We start from the raw sequence: 13,161 nt of genomic DNA on the forward strand, positions 1-13,161 counted from the left end.
TACAGATGCTTTAACTTTGAGTTAATTAGGTAGACTGCATGGCTTAGCAATGCAAATTCTAAAAAGCTAGGAAATAAGCAGTTAAATCATTCAACGCCCCATCAACGTTCCACTCATCCCTTCCCAACCATAATTACTTCCTTTCCGCCACCCACAGCCCACATATCTCAACCGTCATCCTGAACAATCAGCAGGCACCCTGGAATTCCAACCATGTTCAGAGCTTATAGTCCTGTGTTTTGATGGTTCATATGAGTAAGAGCTTTCATAAATTTCATCGTATGTGGCTTTGGACTGGTGTGTGTAAGTGAGGTAAAATGTCATTTTACAATCAGTTTGCAATCTGTTTTTCTGTAATATTTAGGAAAAGCTGTAGAATTGGGTGACCTCTTATAAATATTTATGTAGAAGTTACAGAGTTGAAATTTGTGAGTGCATGGTGGTGTTACAGATGTGTGGTTGCATATTGATCAGTATGAGTGTGTGCTGTGAAGTGAAATAAATGGGTGTTTGAATGACTTAACACAAACTGAAATACACCAATAAATAGTTGTAGCTGAACAAGCTTAACTCAAAGTTAACAGAGGTTCTGTGTGGACATTCCCCATGTTTTAATAAGCTTGTATCAATGTTAGCAGTTAATCATGTAGATGGCTCTCTCCCCTTTATATCCCCCCACAGATTCCCAGATCTTCTGTGCATATCCTGAATTGCCCCAGGCTTCACCTTGCATAACCCTGCTCATCCTTAACCATCCCCACTGCCAGCTTCACCACATGCTCCCCCCATACTTTGTTCCCTAACATGCCCCTCTTCATTCCTACCATGCTCAGCTTTTAAAAGTTTATATGTATCAATATATACATATTGTTACATATTATCATTGGCAGATATAAACATTGCCAAAACTTAAAAATATTGACGTGCATGTGTTAGGGGAGTATAGGGGCATGCTTAAGGAGCAGGGCTCTGATAAGTGACACGTTGGGAGCTCTGGGTGCTATGGGGGAGCAAGTGTCTGAGGTGGGGTCTGGGTGGGAACTTGTGGGGGGGATGTGATGGGTTCGGTCACAGAAATCCCCTTAAGACTGTCACCTGATGTCTGAAATTACCTCTGAGCCCGTTTTCCCTGCCAGCGTGGGACTTCCAGAACCCTGTCTTGTTGAGCCAGACACGCAACCTGCTGCAGCACAGACCCAGGTCTGGTCCATGCTCCCAAAGCTGCAGACTTAACTGAAAACAGCTCAGCAGGTCACCTGTCTCCAGCACCCAGACACCCAGTTCCCAATGGGATCCAAACCCCAGATATATCTGTTTTATTCTATATAAAGCTTGTACAGGATAAATTCATAAATTAACACTGATAGAGAGATATGCACAGCTGTTTGCTCCCCCAGGTATTAATCACTTACTCTTGGTTTATTAATAAACAAAAGTGATTTTATGAAGTATAAAAAGTAGGATTTAAGTGGTTTCAAGTAACAACAGACAGAACAAAGTAGGTCACAAAGCAAAATAAAGCAAAAACACGCAAGTCTAAGCTTAATACATTAAGAAACTGATTACAGGTAAAATCTCACCCTCAGAGATGTTCCAATAAGCTTCTTTCACAGACTAGACTCCTTCCTAGTCTGGGCCCAATCCTTTCCCCTGGTACAGTCCTTGTTAGTTCCAGCAGACATCTCAGGTGGTAAGCAGGGGTTTTCTCATGACTGGCAGCCCCCTTTGTCCTGCTCCACACCCTTTTATAGCTTTGGCACAAGGCAGGGATCTTTTGTCTGTGCTTGGCCCCCACCCCTCCTTCTGAATGGAAAAGTACAAGATTTAAGATGGATTTCAGTATCGGGTCACATGTCCCTGTGAAACCTCACCAATGGGCTGGCCCACATGTAGACAGGAAGGCTTGCAGGTAAATAATCCCATTCACAGTTCATTGATTCTGAAGCACCGTTAATGGCTTCCACTTAATATGTTTACATCAGTAATACAAGTTTATATCTTATTTTTGTAACTAAAAATAAATTATTTTTCTATTTTTTTTAATACATGCAAACAAATAGGATGAACACACACAGTAGATTACAAGCTTTGTAATGATACCATACAAGGGGTATTCAACATAAAGCATATTCCAGTTATGTCATATTCATAAGCATATTTCCATAAAACACATGGAATGCAACATCACCGGGGACATGGGGAAAATCTGTGGGATAGTGGCACTGTAAGGAGTCATGGTGAGTGAGCGGCACAGGGAAACTTGGGTTGCATATGATACGTTTGGAGGAGAAGTGGAATTTGGGCTGGAAGGGGCCTAGGAAAGTGAGTAGTGAGGCTGGGTGTCATGTTCTGTGATCCAATCCGGACGAGTCAGGGGTTGTGGCACCACCTGCCCTCTAGCCCTGGGTGCCTTAAATGTTCTGCTGCTGTGGCTCACAGCCTGGACACCAGCAGACAAGCATTCACTGAGTATCTCTGTGTTAAGCAGCTCTGGTTCAGCAACTCTGATTTCAGCAGCCCACTTGTTATACCCCAGCCACACTCTGGTATCCACCAGCCATGGTTACTACTAGCCAAGTGACCCAACACGCTCCCAGTCCCGAATTTTCCCAAAACTGTGTGCTCTGCAATGTCCAGCTCTTTCCTTGACCTTTCAGAGGAATAATAAGATTTGTTTGCTCCTCTAAGGAGACAGAGTTCACAGCTTATTCCTTTAACTTGCGTTAACAATCACTTCAATCCAAACGCGATAAATTGATCCCCGAATCGATGCCCGTACTCCACCTCCGCAGGAGGAGTAAGCGGAGTTGACGGGGGAGCCACGGCGGTCGACTTGCCGCCTGGAGGACGGCTAGGTACGTCGAATAGCGTAGCTGAAGTTGCGTACCTTAGATCGACACCCCCCCCCCCCAGTGTAGACCAGCCCTAATAAGCCCCTTGCCCTCTTGCATTGGAATGCTGTTAGGGTCACAGTGGTTATTCGTGCTCGTGGGTTGAGTCTGTAAGATTGAAAGATCCAGATGTCTTCACTTGGAAAGGTAAGAGTCAAAGTGTGGTCTGGTCTCTGTGTAAAACTTAGGTCGACCTAGCTATGTCACTTGGGGGTGTGAAAAATTCACTCTCCTGAGAGATGTAGTTAGGTCAACCTAAGCCCTGGTGTAGACTCCACTAGGTGGATGGAAGAATTTATGACTGTGACAGAAAAACCCCTTCCATCTCTGTAGCAAGTGTCTGTTATAATGGCGTAGCTGCAGTGCCGCAGCTGTGCTGCTGTAGCCCTTGTACTGTAACTATACCCTGTATTTCTGCTCTGGCATACCGCCAGCATAGCTGAATAGCCGCTTCTGAAGAAAAAGGCTGTGGGAAAAAATATCTGTTAACACAGCATTTTAGTTAGAGAAATAAGTGTGTGTTTTCTGTTGATAAGATTGTTGCATTACTATACTTGCATTTAATTATTTTAAAAATGCTGCTTTTTGTAATATTATGGTAATTACTTTTGAAAGGCTAGGTAATTTTTACTCATCCTATGACTGTAAATGTTTAGCTCACTATTTTGGTAGACTTGCATATAAATTTATATATCTTTGTGTGTGTGGGGGTGGGTGGTGTGGGGGGGTTCTCTTTACCTTATGAGTACTGGAGTTTATCTCTGACACAGCAATTGGGATTATGAATTTAATGGGCAGGTGCCATACAATGGTAGGTGGCTACATACCAGATGCCAACAAAATTAGTAGGGTGCAGCTTTTAGAAACTTTCCTGGGAGGAAAGAAAAGTCAGTTAAAACATACTGGGAAAAATCTTTTGAAAGGGAAGCAAAGTCCTGGGCTCGTTTGATGATGGTTGAATTGTCCTTCTCACAGAATGAATTTCAGATCAAGTTGAGGGTTTGTCTGCTAGGCTATCCAGGGATAACATCTCCATTTTTACAGGCCAAAGTTAGGGTAATCTTAGTTTAAACATAAAGATAGGGACGAGGTTCTTGTTTTTAGAATTGCACATAGTTTTAGTTTGGTATTCCTGTATCAGAAGTGTTGGTTCGTTTAGTCATTTCTCTTACTGTTCTTTCAGGAATCTGTTTTGTATATAGCCAGTTACAAGTGTTACACTTGTAAATATTTTCTTATTTTGTTTTTTCCTGGTGTTGTGGGGACTGCTTTATTTATTTAAAGTCAATGGCAAGAGACCAGAGTAGAGTCTTTGAAACATGCTCTTCATTATCTATAAAAAGATCCAGATATGTGTAAACACTTAAAATAAGGGTACATTTGGTAGCAGCAAAAACAGAAGTAATTTCTTCTTTTCTATTGAAAGAGCCCATAAATTGCATTGTTTAGGGATTACAAGCCATTACAGGGACAAGAGCTATGGAGTTGGAAAATCTAAGTTCAGCTTAATTTCTTCTGAAACACAGTACTAAATAACTGAGGCCTTGTCTAAACTATGGGGAGGAGGGGGAATCGATCTAAGTTACGCAAGTTCAGCTATGTGAATAACGTAGCTGAAGTTGACGTACTTAGACCTACTTACTGTGGGGTCCACGCTAAACTATGTTGGCGGGAGCCACTCTCCCATTGACTCCCCTTGCGCTTCTCGTTCAGGTGGAGTACAGGAGTCGACGGGAGAGCGATCTGCGGTCAATGTAGCAGGTCTTCACTAGACCCACTAAATTGACCACCAATGCATCAATCGCCGCGCATCGATCCCCCGTTAAGTGTAGACACGCTCTGAGAAGGAACTCCAGGAGATAAGCTTTACCCCTGAGACTGTTATATAAGGAAAAATCGGATGAATTGAGTGGTAACATCTCCAGGTTATTATTTCCTTTAAAAGGAAATTAATCAAATTCCCTTTTTTAAGTTGAATAACGCATCTTATTGGAGGCCATGTTCAGGGTGATTGGCTAATGTTTATTGGCAGGCTGTTCTGAGCACAGTGAATGAATAGCATGGAAGGAAGGCATGGAGTTGGCAGTGAGCAAAGGAAACAAAAGGAGCAATTGGAAAAGAGGCTTGATCAGAAGATGTGTGACAAGATGTCAGGTTTGTAGGGCACTGCATTTTGGTGCAGAGCTATTCTGCTTACTCACTCTGGCAGCCAGAGCAGATGGATCTCATTAGCTTACATTCAGGAACATAAAAGGTAGCGTCTTTAAGTCAAGAAAAGGGCTTAGAGAAGGCAGACAAGAAGTTCAGGCTAAAGTTTGTTGTTTAGGATAATCCCAAGATGAGTGGGAAGGAGGTCTGTTTGGACTCTAGCCTTGTGTCTGTGTGTGCCATATTGAGAACTGAGTGGGGATTCCAACCATTCCCACAGGCAAAGGGATGGAATGTGGGAGGCGAGGGGATGAGATCAGCAATATAAATGAGAGAGAGGATTGATGGAGTAATTTTACGGTGAGAGTGAAAAAGCTTGACCTGAATGCAGAAAACTAGGAAGAGCCAATTTGGAAGAGGAGATTATGGCAGCAACATTTTGAACAGACTGAATGCGAATAGATGGAAGTGGGAAAGCGAAGAAATGCTTACAGCAGCCAAGGTGGGAAAAAGCCAGGGCATAGCTAATCATTGTATCAATGGTGCTAGAGAGAGAAGTATAAATATAGGTGTTCTTATAGCAGTATATAAACAAATGAGGCTGTGGATATCACAAAACAATACTGTGTGTGCTAAAGATCTGAGACATGCAACTGTTTAACACTAAAATATTTTCAATTTCAATTATACCCCCAGGAGCTGGAGTTGTTCTTTCCCTCAAGTGGAGGTCGTGGTCCAGCCAATAGTGCAAAATTTACAAACTGTACTTGTTGCATTATTAAGCCTCATGCTGTTAATGAAGGTGAGTAACATGGGCCTGATCATGCTGACATTACTAATTTGGGGGAATAAAAGTTTGCAGAGTCAGGATGTATATTTCACTATTGACTCGGAAGTGCTGTATAGCACAATCGCGGCCTTTTAGATGGTTTACTGCTGTGATTTCTGTCCTCAAAGAGAAAATCATGTACTTCTTCTTCGAGTGATTGTTCACGTCCATTACACTTAGGTGTACGCACGCCGCGTGCACGGACGTCGGAAACTTTTTCCCTTAGCGGCTCCCGTCGGGCCGGCAGGGCCCCCTCCTTCCCGCCAGAGCGGCGCCCCGCTCCAGGGTATATATATCCCTGCCTACCCGACCCCTCCAGTTCCTTCTTACCGTCCGTGGCAGCGTTGGAACAACTCTGTCTCTCGTCTGAGAGTGTCCCTTAGCAATAGTCATTAGTGTTACTTAGCTGTTATCAGGTAGTTATAGTAGTGTTGAGCCAGTAGTTAACAGCTCATTAGAGTACTTAAAGTTCCTGCCGTGGTTGTTTGTTCAGCCCCGGCACCGGCCCTGGGCGGCGGGGTATGCCACACGCCCAAGGCTTCAAGGCTTGTGCCACGTGCCGTAGGCCTATGCCATTGAGCGACCCCCACGCCTCGTGTCTCCGTTGCCTGGGGGAAGCTCATCAGAAAGAGCGCTGCAAGATCTGCAAGGCCTTTAAGCCCAGAACTAAAAAAGAGAGGGACTTTCGCCTTAAGCAGCTGCTCATGGAGACGGCGTTACAGCCCTCCACTTCGACGGCACCGTCTGCCTCCGTGCGGAGCGCCCCGGCATCGGTGCGGGAACCGGCACCGGCGGGTCACCCGAAGCCCGCGGCACCGACCCAGCGGGGAAATGCACGACGCCGATCATCTTCGCTGGCGAAAGCGAAGGGCCAGTCTAAGGCCCGAGGACGCTCCCCGCACAAGAGGCCGGCACCGATAAAGACCTCGAGTGCCCCTAAGGCCGATACGGCCCCAACACGGACCCCGGTAGTGGCTCCGGCGTCGAAAGGCCCGTCGAGCCCCGGGATGGGCGCGTCGAGTGAGGATGAAGGGCTAGAGGAGCTCGTGGAACAGCCCTCCACTCCGGACACGTTTTAGGCAGCTAAGGACCTCATCGCGTTGTCCGTCGAGGCCCCGGCACGCGCTGAGGGCGCTCCGCCGATGCTGCCGCGTAGAGGCAAGCCGGCAATGTTGCGCCCATCACGGTCGCCATCCCGGCACCACTCCAGAAACCGGTCCCGGTCGAGCTCCGCCTCGGTGGACTCCCGGTTGCCCTCGGCGCAGGAAGCACCGCAGCAGTCGGGCTTCATCAAGCGGTCGGCACCGACTCAGCAACCAAGCACGAGTCGGCACCGCGAAGCGTCGGCGGTTCGTCACCCAAGGCCGACCAGTCGTAGCCGTTCCCGGTCCCGCGACCACCGGTACCGTTCCAGGTCCAGGTCGGCGAGGCGCTATTCCAGGTCCTGGTCGCGGAGGCGCTACTCCCCAAAACCGGACCGGCACCATCCTACGGCTCCACCGTGGCCTTCCAGGTCACCGTCCGTGGTCTCGGGGACTGACTCAGACCGATACGGCAGGTATGCCCATAGGTCACGGGGCAGCAGAGACTACGGTCAGTCCCAATGGGGCCAACCGAGCCAATGGCCATTCTGGACACCGTGGGACTACCACCAGCATGGACCCCCATCGAGGGCCTCGAGATCCGGGCCATCCAGGCACCGATCCCGCTCCCCGCGGCACCACCCACCATCGTATAGGGAGGCAACGGTCTCTAGACCGCCGGGGCGGGAAGGAGTGGACTCGGCACCGAGTACGGTGCCGTCCCAATCCCACACTGCGGGTCAGGCCGCAGAGGAAGAACTGGCTGATGCCGGATTGCTGGACAATGAGGATGGGCAGAAGGCCCCGACCTCTTCCTCCTCGCCAGACGAGGCGGGTAGCGGGCACACTGGTGTCCGGCCCTACCCCGATCGACCATCGGGCACACCAAGACCTGCTTCGCCGGGTAGCCCTCAATCTGGGCTTGCAAGCAGAGGAGACTGTAGAGCAGGACGACCCCATGGTCGATATCCTGAGCCCAGAGTGCCCCTCCAGAGTCGCTCTCCCGATTATACGGACAGTACAGTCCAACTATAAGACGGTGTGGCAAACACCGGCCTCTAGTGCGCCAACGGCAAAAGGCGTAGAGAGGAAATACTTCGCCCCATCTAGAGGGTTTGACTTCTTCTTTCTACACCCGTCCCCCTGTTCGCTGGTGGTCTCGGCGGTCAACGAAAAAGAGCGACATGGCCAGCAAGCTCCTGCCCCCAAGGGCAAGGAAGCTAAGAGATTGGACTTATTCGGGAGGAAAGTCTATTCATCTGGGGGCCTTCAACTGCGGATCGCCAATCAGCAGGCGATTCTAAACAGGCACAATTTTAACTCGTGGGCATCAGTTGCCAAGTTTAAGGCCTCCCTCCCCCCTGACACGCATCAGGAGTTCACGGCTCTGGTGGATGAGGGAATGGCAGTGGCCAAGACCTCATTGCAGGCCGCACTAGACTCAGCCGACGCGGCGGCTAGAACAATTGCGTCGGGGGTCGTGATGAGGCGTTCGGCGTGGTTACAAGCTTCAGGTCTCCTGCCAGAGGTACAGACCACGCTGCAGGACCTCCCATTTGAAGGTTCGGGCTTGTTTTCCGACCAGATGGACGCCAGGCTACATAGCCTTAAAGACTCACGAGCGACCCTTAAGTCGTTGGGTATGCACACTCCAGTAACGCAGCGTAAGCCCTTTAAACCCCAGCCACTGCAAAGGCAATATCACCCTCGCCCTCGACACGAGCCGTATCGCCGTCGAGGCAGGGATAACAGGTGGAGACGTAACAATACGCCTAACCAGGGCCAGAGTCACGGCCAGGGCAAGCTGCAGCCAGGGAACAAACCAGGCTTTTGAAGCTACGCCCGAGGACAGTGTACCATATCCCATACCGGATCCTCCTCTGTTTTTCAAAGACCGGCTGTCCCATTTCTACCGGGCATGGTCGCGCATAACATCGGACCCATGGGTCCTGCGCACAGTGAAGGCGGGCTATACCCTTCATTTTTCCTCGCCCCCTCCCTGCCATCCCCCTTCCCCGTCCCTCTTCAGGGACCCTTCTCACGAGCAACTTCTCACGCAGGAGGTGCAGACCCTTCTCGCTGCTGGAGCAGTGGAAGAGGTCCCAACAGACCTGAGGGGAAAAGGATTCTACTCCAGATACTTCCTGATTCCCCAAGGCAAAAGGAGGCCTCCGTCCTATTTTGGACCTGCGCGAGCTAAACAAGTTCCTGATCAAAGTTCGCTTCCGTATGGTCTCCCTGGGAACTATTATTCCATCCCTGGATCCGGGGGATTGGTATGCTGCCCTCGATATGAAAGATGCCTATTTTCACATTGCAATCAATCCAGCCCACAGGCGATTCCTGCGCTTCATGGTCGACCAGCGCCACTTCCAATTTACGGTCCTGCCCTTCGGCCTGGCGTCAGCACCACGAATGTTCACGAAATGCATGTCCGTGGTGGCAGCCTTCCTTCGAAAGAGAAGGATGCGTGTGTTCCCGTACCTGGACGATTGGCTACTCGCGGGCAGGTCGGAGGCCGAGGTCCAATCGCACGTGAAGCTGGCCTTGCAGACGTTCGACAGGCTCGGCCTCCGGGTCAATGTACCCAAGTCCACGTTAGTCCCCACACAGAGGCTGGACTTCATAGGTGCAACCCTGGACTCGGTAACCGCGCAAGCGAGCCTACCAGAGGCACCATTCATGTCAATTCACAAAGCCGTAAGTTCGGTCCAAAAGTTCCCCACGACAACGGCAAGGTGTTGCATGCAGCTTCTGGGACATATGGCAGCTTGCACACACGTGGTCAGGCATGCCCGCCTGAGGCTCCGACCTTTACAGTTGTGGTTCGCCCACACGCATCGCCCCAACAGAGACCCATTGGATCAAGTAGTCACGATCCCAAACCAGGTGCTCAGCTCGCTACGCTGGTGGCTCGATCGCCAACAGGTATGCGAAGGGATCCCCTTCGCTGCCCCACAGCCCACTCTGACGTTGGTAACAGATGCATCGGACCTGGGCTGGGGGGCGCACCTGGGGGAACTGCGGACCCAAGGGTTGTGGTCCAGAGAAGACAAGCTGCTTCACATCAATCTGAAGGAGCTAAGAGCGGTTCGCCTCGCCTGTCAGACCTTCCGCACCACCATAAAGGGTCACAGCGTGGCAGTCCTGACGGACAACACTACCGCCATGTTCTATATAAACAAGCAGGGCGGGTCCCGGTCTTCTCCCCTCTGTCACGAAGCACTCCAACTATGGAACTTCTGTATAGCCCATGCGATACACCTCATCGCGATGTATCTTCCGGGAATTCAAAACGACTTAGCAGACCGCCTCAGCCGCTCCTACCGAATGCACGAATAGACGTTGAAGTGAGACGTCCTGCATTCGATCTTCCAGAGGTGGGGCTTTCCCCGGGTGGATCTATTCGCCACCAGGGACAACAGCCAATGCCCTCAGTTCTGCTCGTTCCAGAACCTCAGCCGGGGATCATTAGCAGATGCCTTCATGATCCCATGGGGAGGGAGCCTGAGATACGCCTTCCCTCCGTTCCCACTCATACACAAGGTTCTCCTCAAGACCCGCAGGGACAGGGCGACGATCATACTCATCGCCCCGGCCTGGCCACGCCAGCATTGGTTCACGTCCCTGCTGGAGCTGTCCATAGCCGATCCAATCACCCTCCCCCTCCATCGCGACCTAGTCACGCAAGACGAAGGTTGCCTACTCCACCCGAACCTGTCTTCGCTACATCTCACGGCATGGTATCTCTCTGGCTGAATGATGCAGAACACAGGTGCTCTCGCCAAGTTCAGCAAATCCTCCTTAATAGTAGGAAGCCCTCTACAAGAGCGACCTACCTTGCAAAATGGAAAAGGTTCTCCCACTGGTGTGAGCCTCAACGCATACAGCCTTTACAAGCCTCAGTTCCGTCTATCTTGGACTACCTACTGCACCTCAAGAATCAAGGGCTTGCGCCCGCCTCAATTAGAGTTCACTTAGCTGCTATTTCGGCTTTCCATCCGGGAGAGTTGGGAGTGTCAGTGTTCTCCAACCCCACAGTGGCCCGATTCCTCAAGGGGCTGGAAAGGGTGTTCCCCTACTCGCGCCCGCCTGTCCCGGCGTGGAGTCTGAACCTAGTCCTAACAAGACTCATGAGTCCTCCCTTTGAGCCCCTAGCCACTTGCTCCCTCACGCACCTCTCGTGGAAGGTGGCGTTTCTCGTGGCCATCACGTCGGCCAGAAGGGTATCGGAATTGAGGGCCCTCTCTTCGGAACCACCCTATACAGTGTTCCATAAAGATAAGGTGCAACTGAGGCCGCACCCCAAATTCCTCCCAAAGGTGGTATCACAGTTTCACATGGGGCAGGACATTTGCCTACCGGTGTTTTTCCCTAAACCCCATACGGACCCTCACCAACGCAGCCTACATACCCTGGATGTCCAAAGGGCGTTGGCATTTTACCTGGAACGGACCAGGTCGTTCCGCAGAACACCCCAGCTGTTCATTGCGATTGCGGAACGTATGAAAGGCTTGCCTATCTCGACACAGCGCTTGTCGGCATGGATTGTGCATTGTATACGCACCTGTTATGAGCTCGCCAATGTTCCGGCCCCGGAGATCCGGGCCCACTCGACTAGAGCCCAAGCGTCCTCTACGGCCTTCTTGGCACAGGTCCCTATCCAGGAGATCTGCAAGGCAGCCACCTGGTCGTCCATACATACGTTCACAGCCCACTACGCGATCCATCATCAGACCAGAGAGGACGCAATGGTCGGTCGGGCTGTGCTACAGTCAGTTGTATCTTGACTCCTACCCTCCTCCAATGGTAAGCTTGGGAATCACCTAATGTGTAATGGACGTGAACAATCACTCGAAGAAGAAAGAACGGTTACTTACCTTCTGTAACTGTTGTTCTTCGAGATGTGTTGTTCATGTCCATTACACTTCCCACCCTCCTTCCCCTCTGTCGGAGTCTCCGGCAAGAAGGAACCGGAGGGGTCGGGTCGGCAGGGATATATATACCCTGGAGCGGGGCGCCGCTCTGGCGGGAAGGAGGGGGCCCTGCCGGCCCGACGGGAGCCGCTCAGGGAGAAAGTTTCCGACGTCCGTGCACGCGGCGCGCGTACACCTAAGTGTAATGGACGTGAACAACACATCTCGAAGAACAACAGTTACAGAAGGTAAGTAACCGTTCTTTTTGTTTGGATAAATTATATTTCAGAATAAGGAAAACCAAATACAAATCTCCATGAAAGAGTGTCACTCACTCTATAACAGCCATCTCAAATTGCCTAAAAGTTTTCACCAGAGACGAAGGGTGCTTTACAGTGTGACAAAGTTCCTCCTTTATCTTGGTGGGTCCTGCGCTTATTGGTGGATTTTCTTGCCGCAGAGATTCACCAATGTGGGTTGGGGAACAGCCCAGAGACCTTCCCCTCTGGAAGAACCCACAGTCCAGGTCAATTGGGAGGTTTGGGGGGAACCCGGGCCTGCCCTCTACTTCGGGTTCCAGCCTAGGGCCCTGTGGACGGCAGCTGTCTATAGTGCCTCCTGTAACAGCTGCATGACAGCTACAACTCCCTGGGCTCCTTCCCCATGGCCTCCTCCAAACACCTTCCTTATTCTCACCACAGGACCTTCCTCCTGGTGTCTGATAATGCTTGTGCTCCTCAGTCCTCCAGCAGCACACCCTCACCCTCTCAGCTCCTTGCACCTCTTGCTCCCAGCTCCTCACACTCACACCACAAACTGAAGTGAGCTCCTTTTTAAAACCCAGGTGCCCTGATTAGCCTGCCTTAATTGATTCTAGCAGCTTCTTCTTAATTGGCTCAAAGTGTCCTAATTAGCCTGCCTGCCTTAACTGGTTCTAGCAGGTTCCTGATTACTCTAGTGCAGCCCCTGCTCTGGTCACTCAGGGAACAGAAAACTACTCATCCAGTGACCAGTATATTTGCCCTCTACCAGACTCCTGTACCCCACTGGTCTGGGTCTGTCACAACAGGAAACAGATTTACAACATTTCTCCTATATCTGCTTATCTACATATACCATAGTTATGTCTACACTTCTTCCACTGTTTTTTATACTTTAATGGCAGTAGTTAGGAAATTTGAATCCTATGGCAGAAGATGTAGCCCCTGTTGAACAAAAAATACTTTAAGTTGTTGTTCTTTGTAGCTCAATGCAAGCACATTGTGCCATCTGTGTTGGGGAATGCTATGTCCTTT

At 50.2% G+C, this 13,161-nt stretch overlaps 1 protein-coding gene across 3 annotated transcripts in view; it reads left to right on the forward strand.

Annotated features, from left to right (window-relative positions):
• NME7 (NME/NM23 family member 7) overlaps positions 1–13,161 on the forward strand; it is a 200,517-nt gene that overhangs the window by 69,033 nt on the left and 118,323 nt on the right. For all 3 annotated transcript variants that reach the window (XM_042852905.2, XM_065587289.1, XM_024099605.3), the window contains one exon: positions 5,736–5,841. In XM_042852905.2, coding sequence (XP_042708839.1) covers positions 5,736–5,841 — 106 coding nt within the window. The remainder of the gene's footprint in view (positions 1–5,735; positions 5,842–13,161) is intronic.

This window comes from Chrysemys picta, chromosome 1 (genome assembly GCF_011386835.1).
Source record: "Chrysemys picta bellii isolate R12L10 chromosome 1, ASM1138683v2, whole genome shotgun sequence".
Lineage (NCBI taxonomy): Eukaryota > Metazoa > Chordata > Testudines > Emydidae > Chrysemys > Chrysemys picta.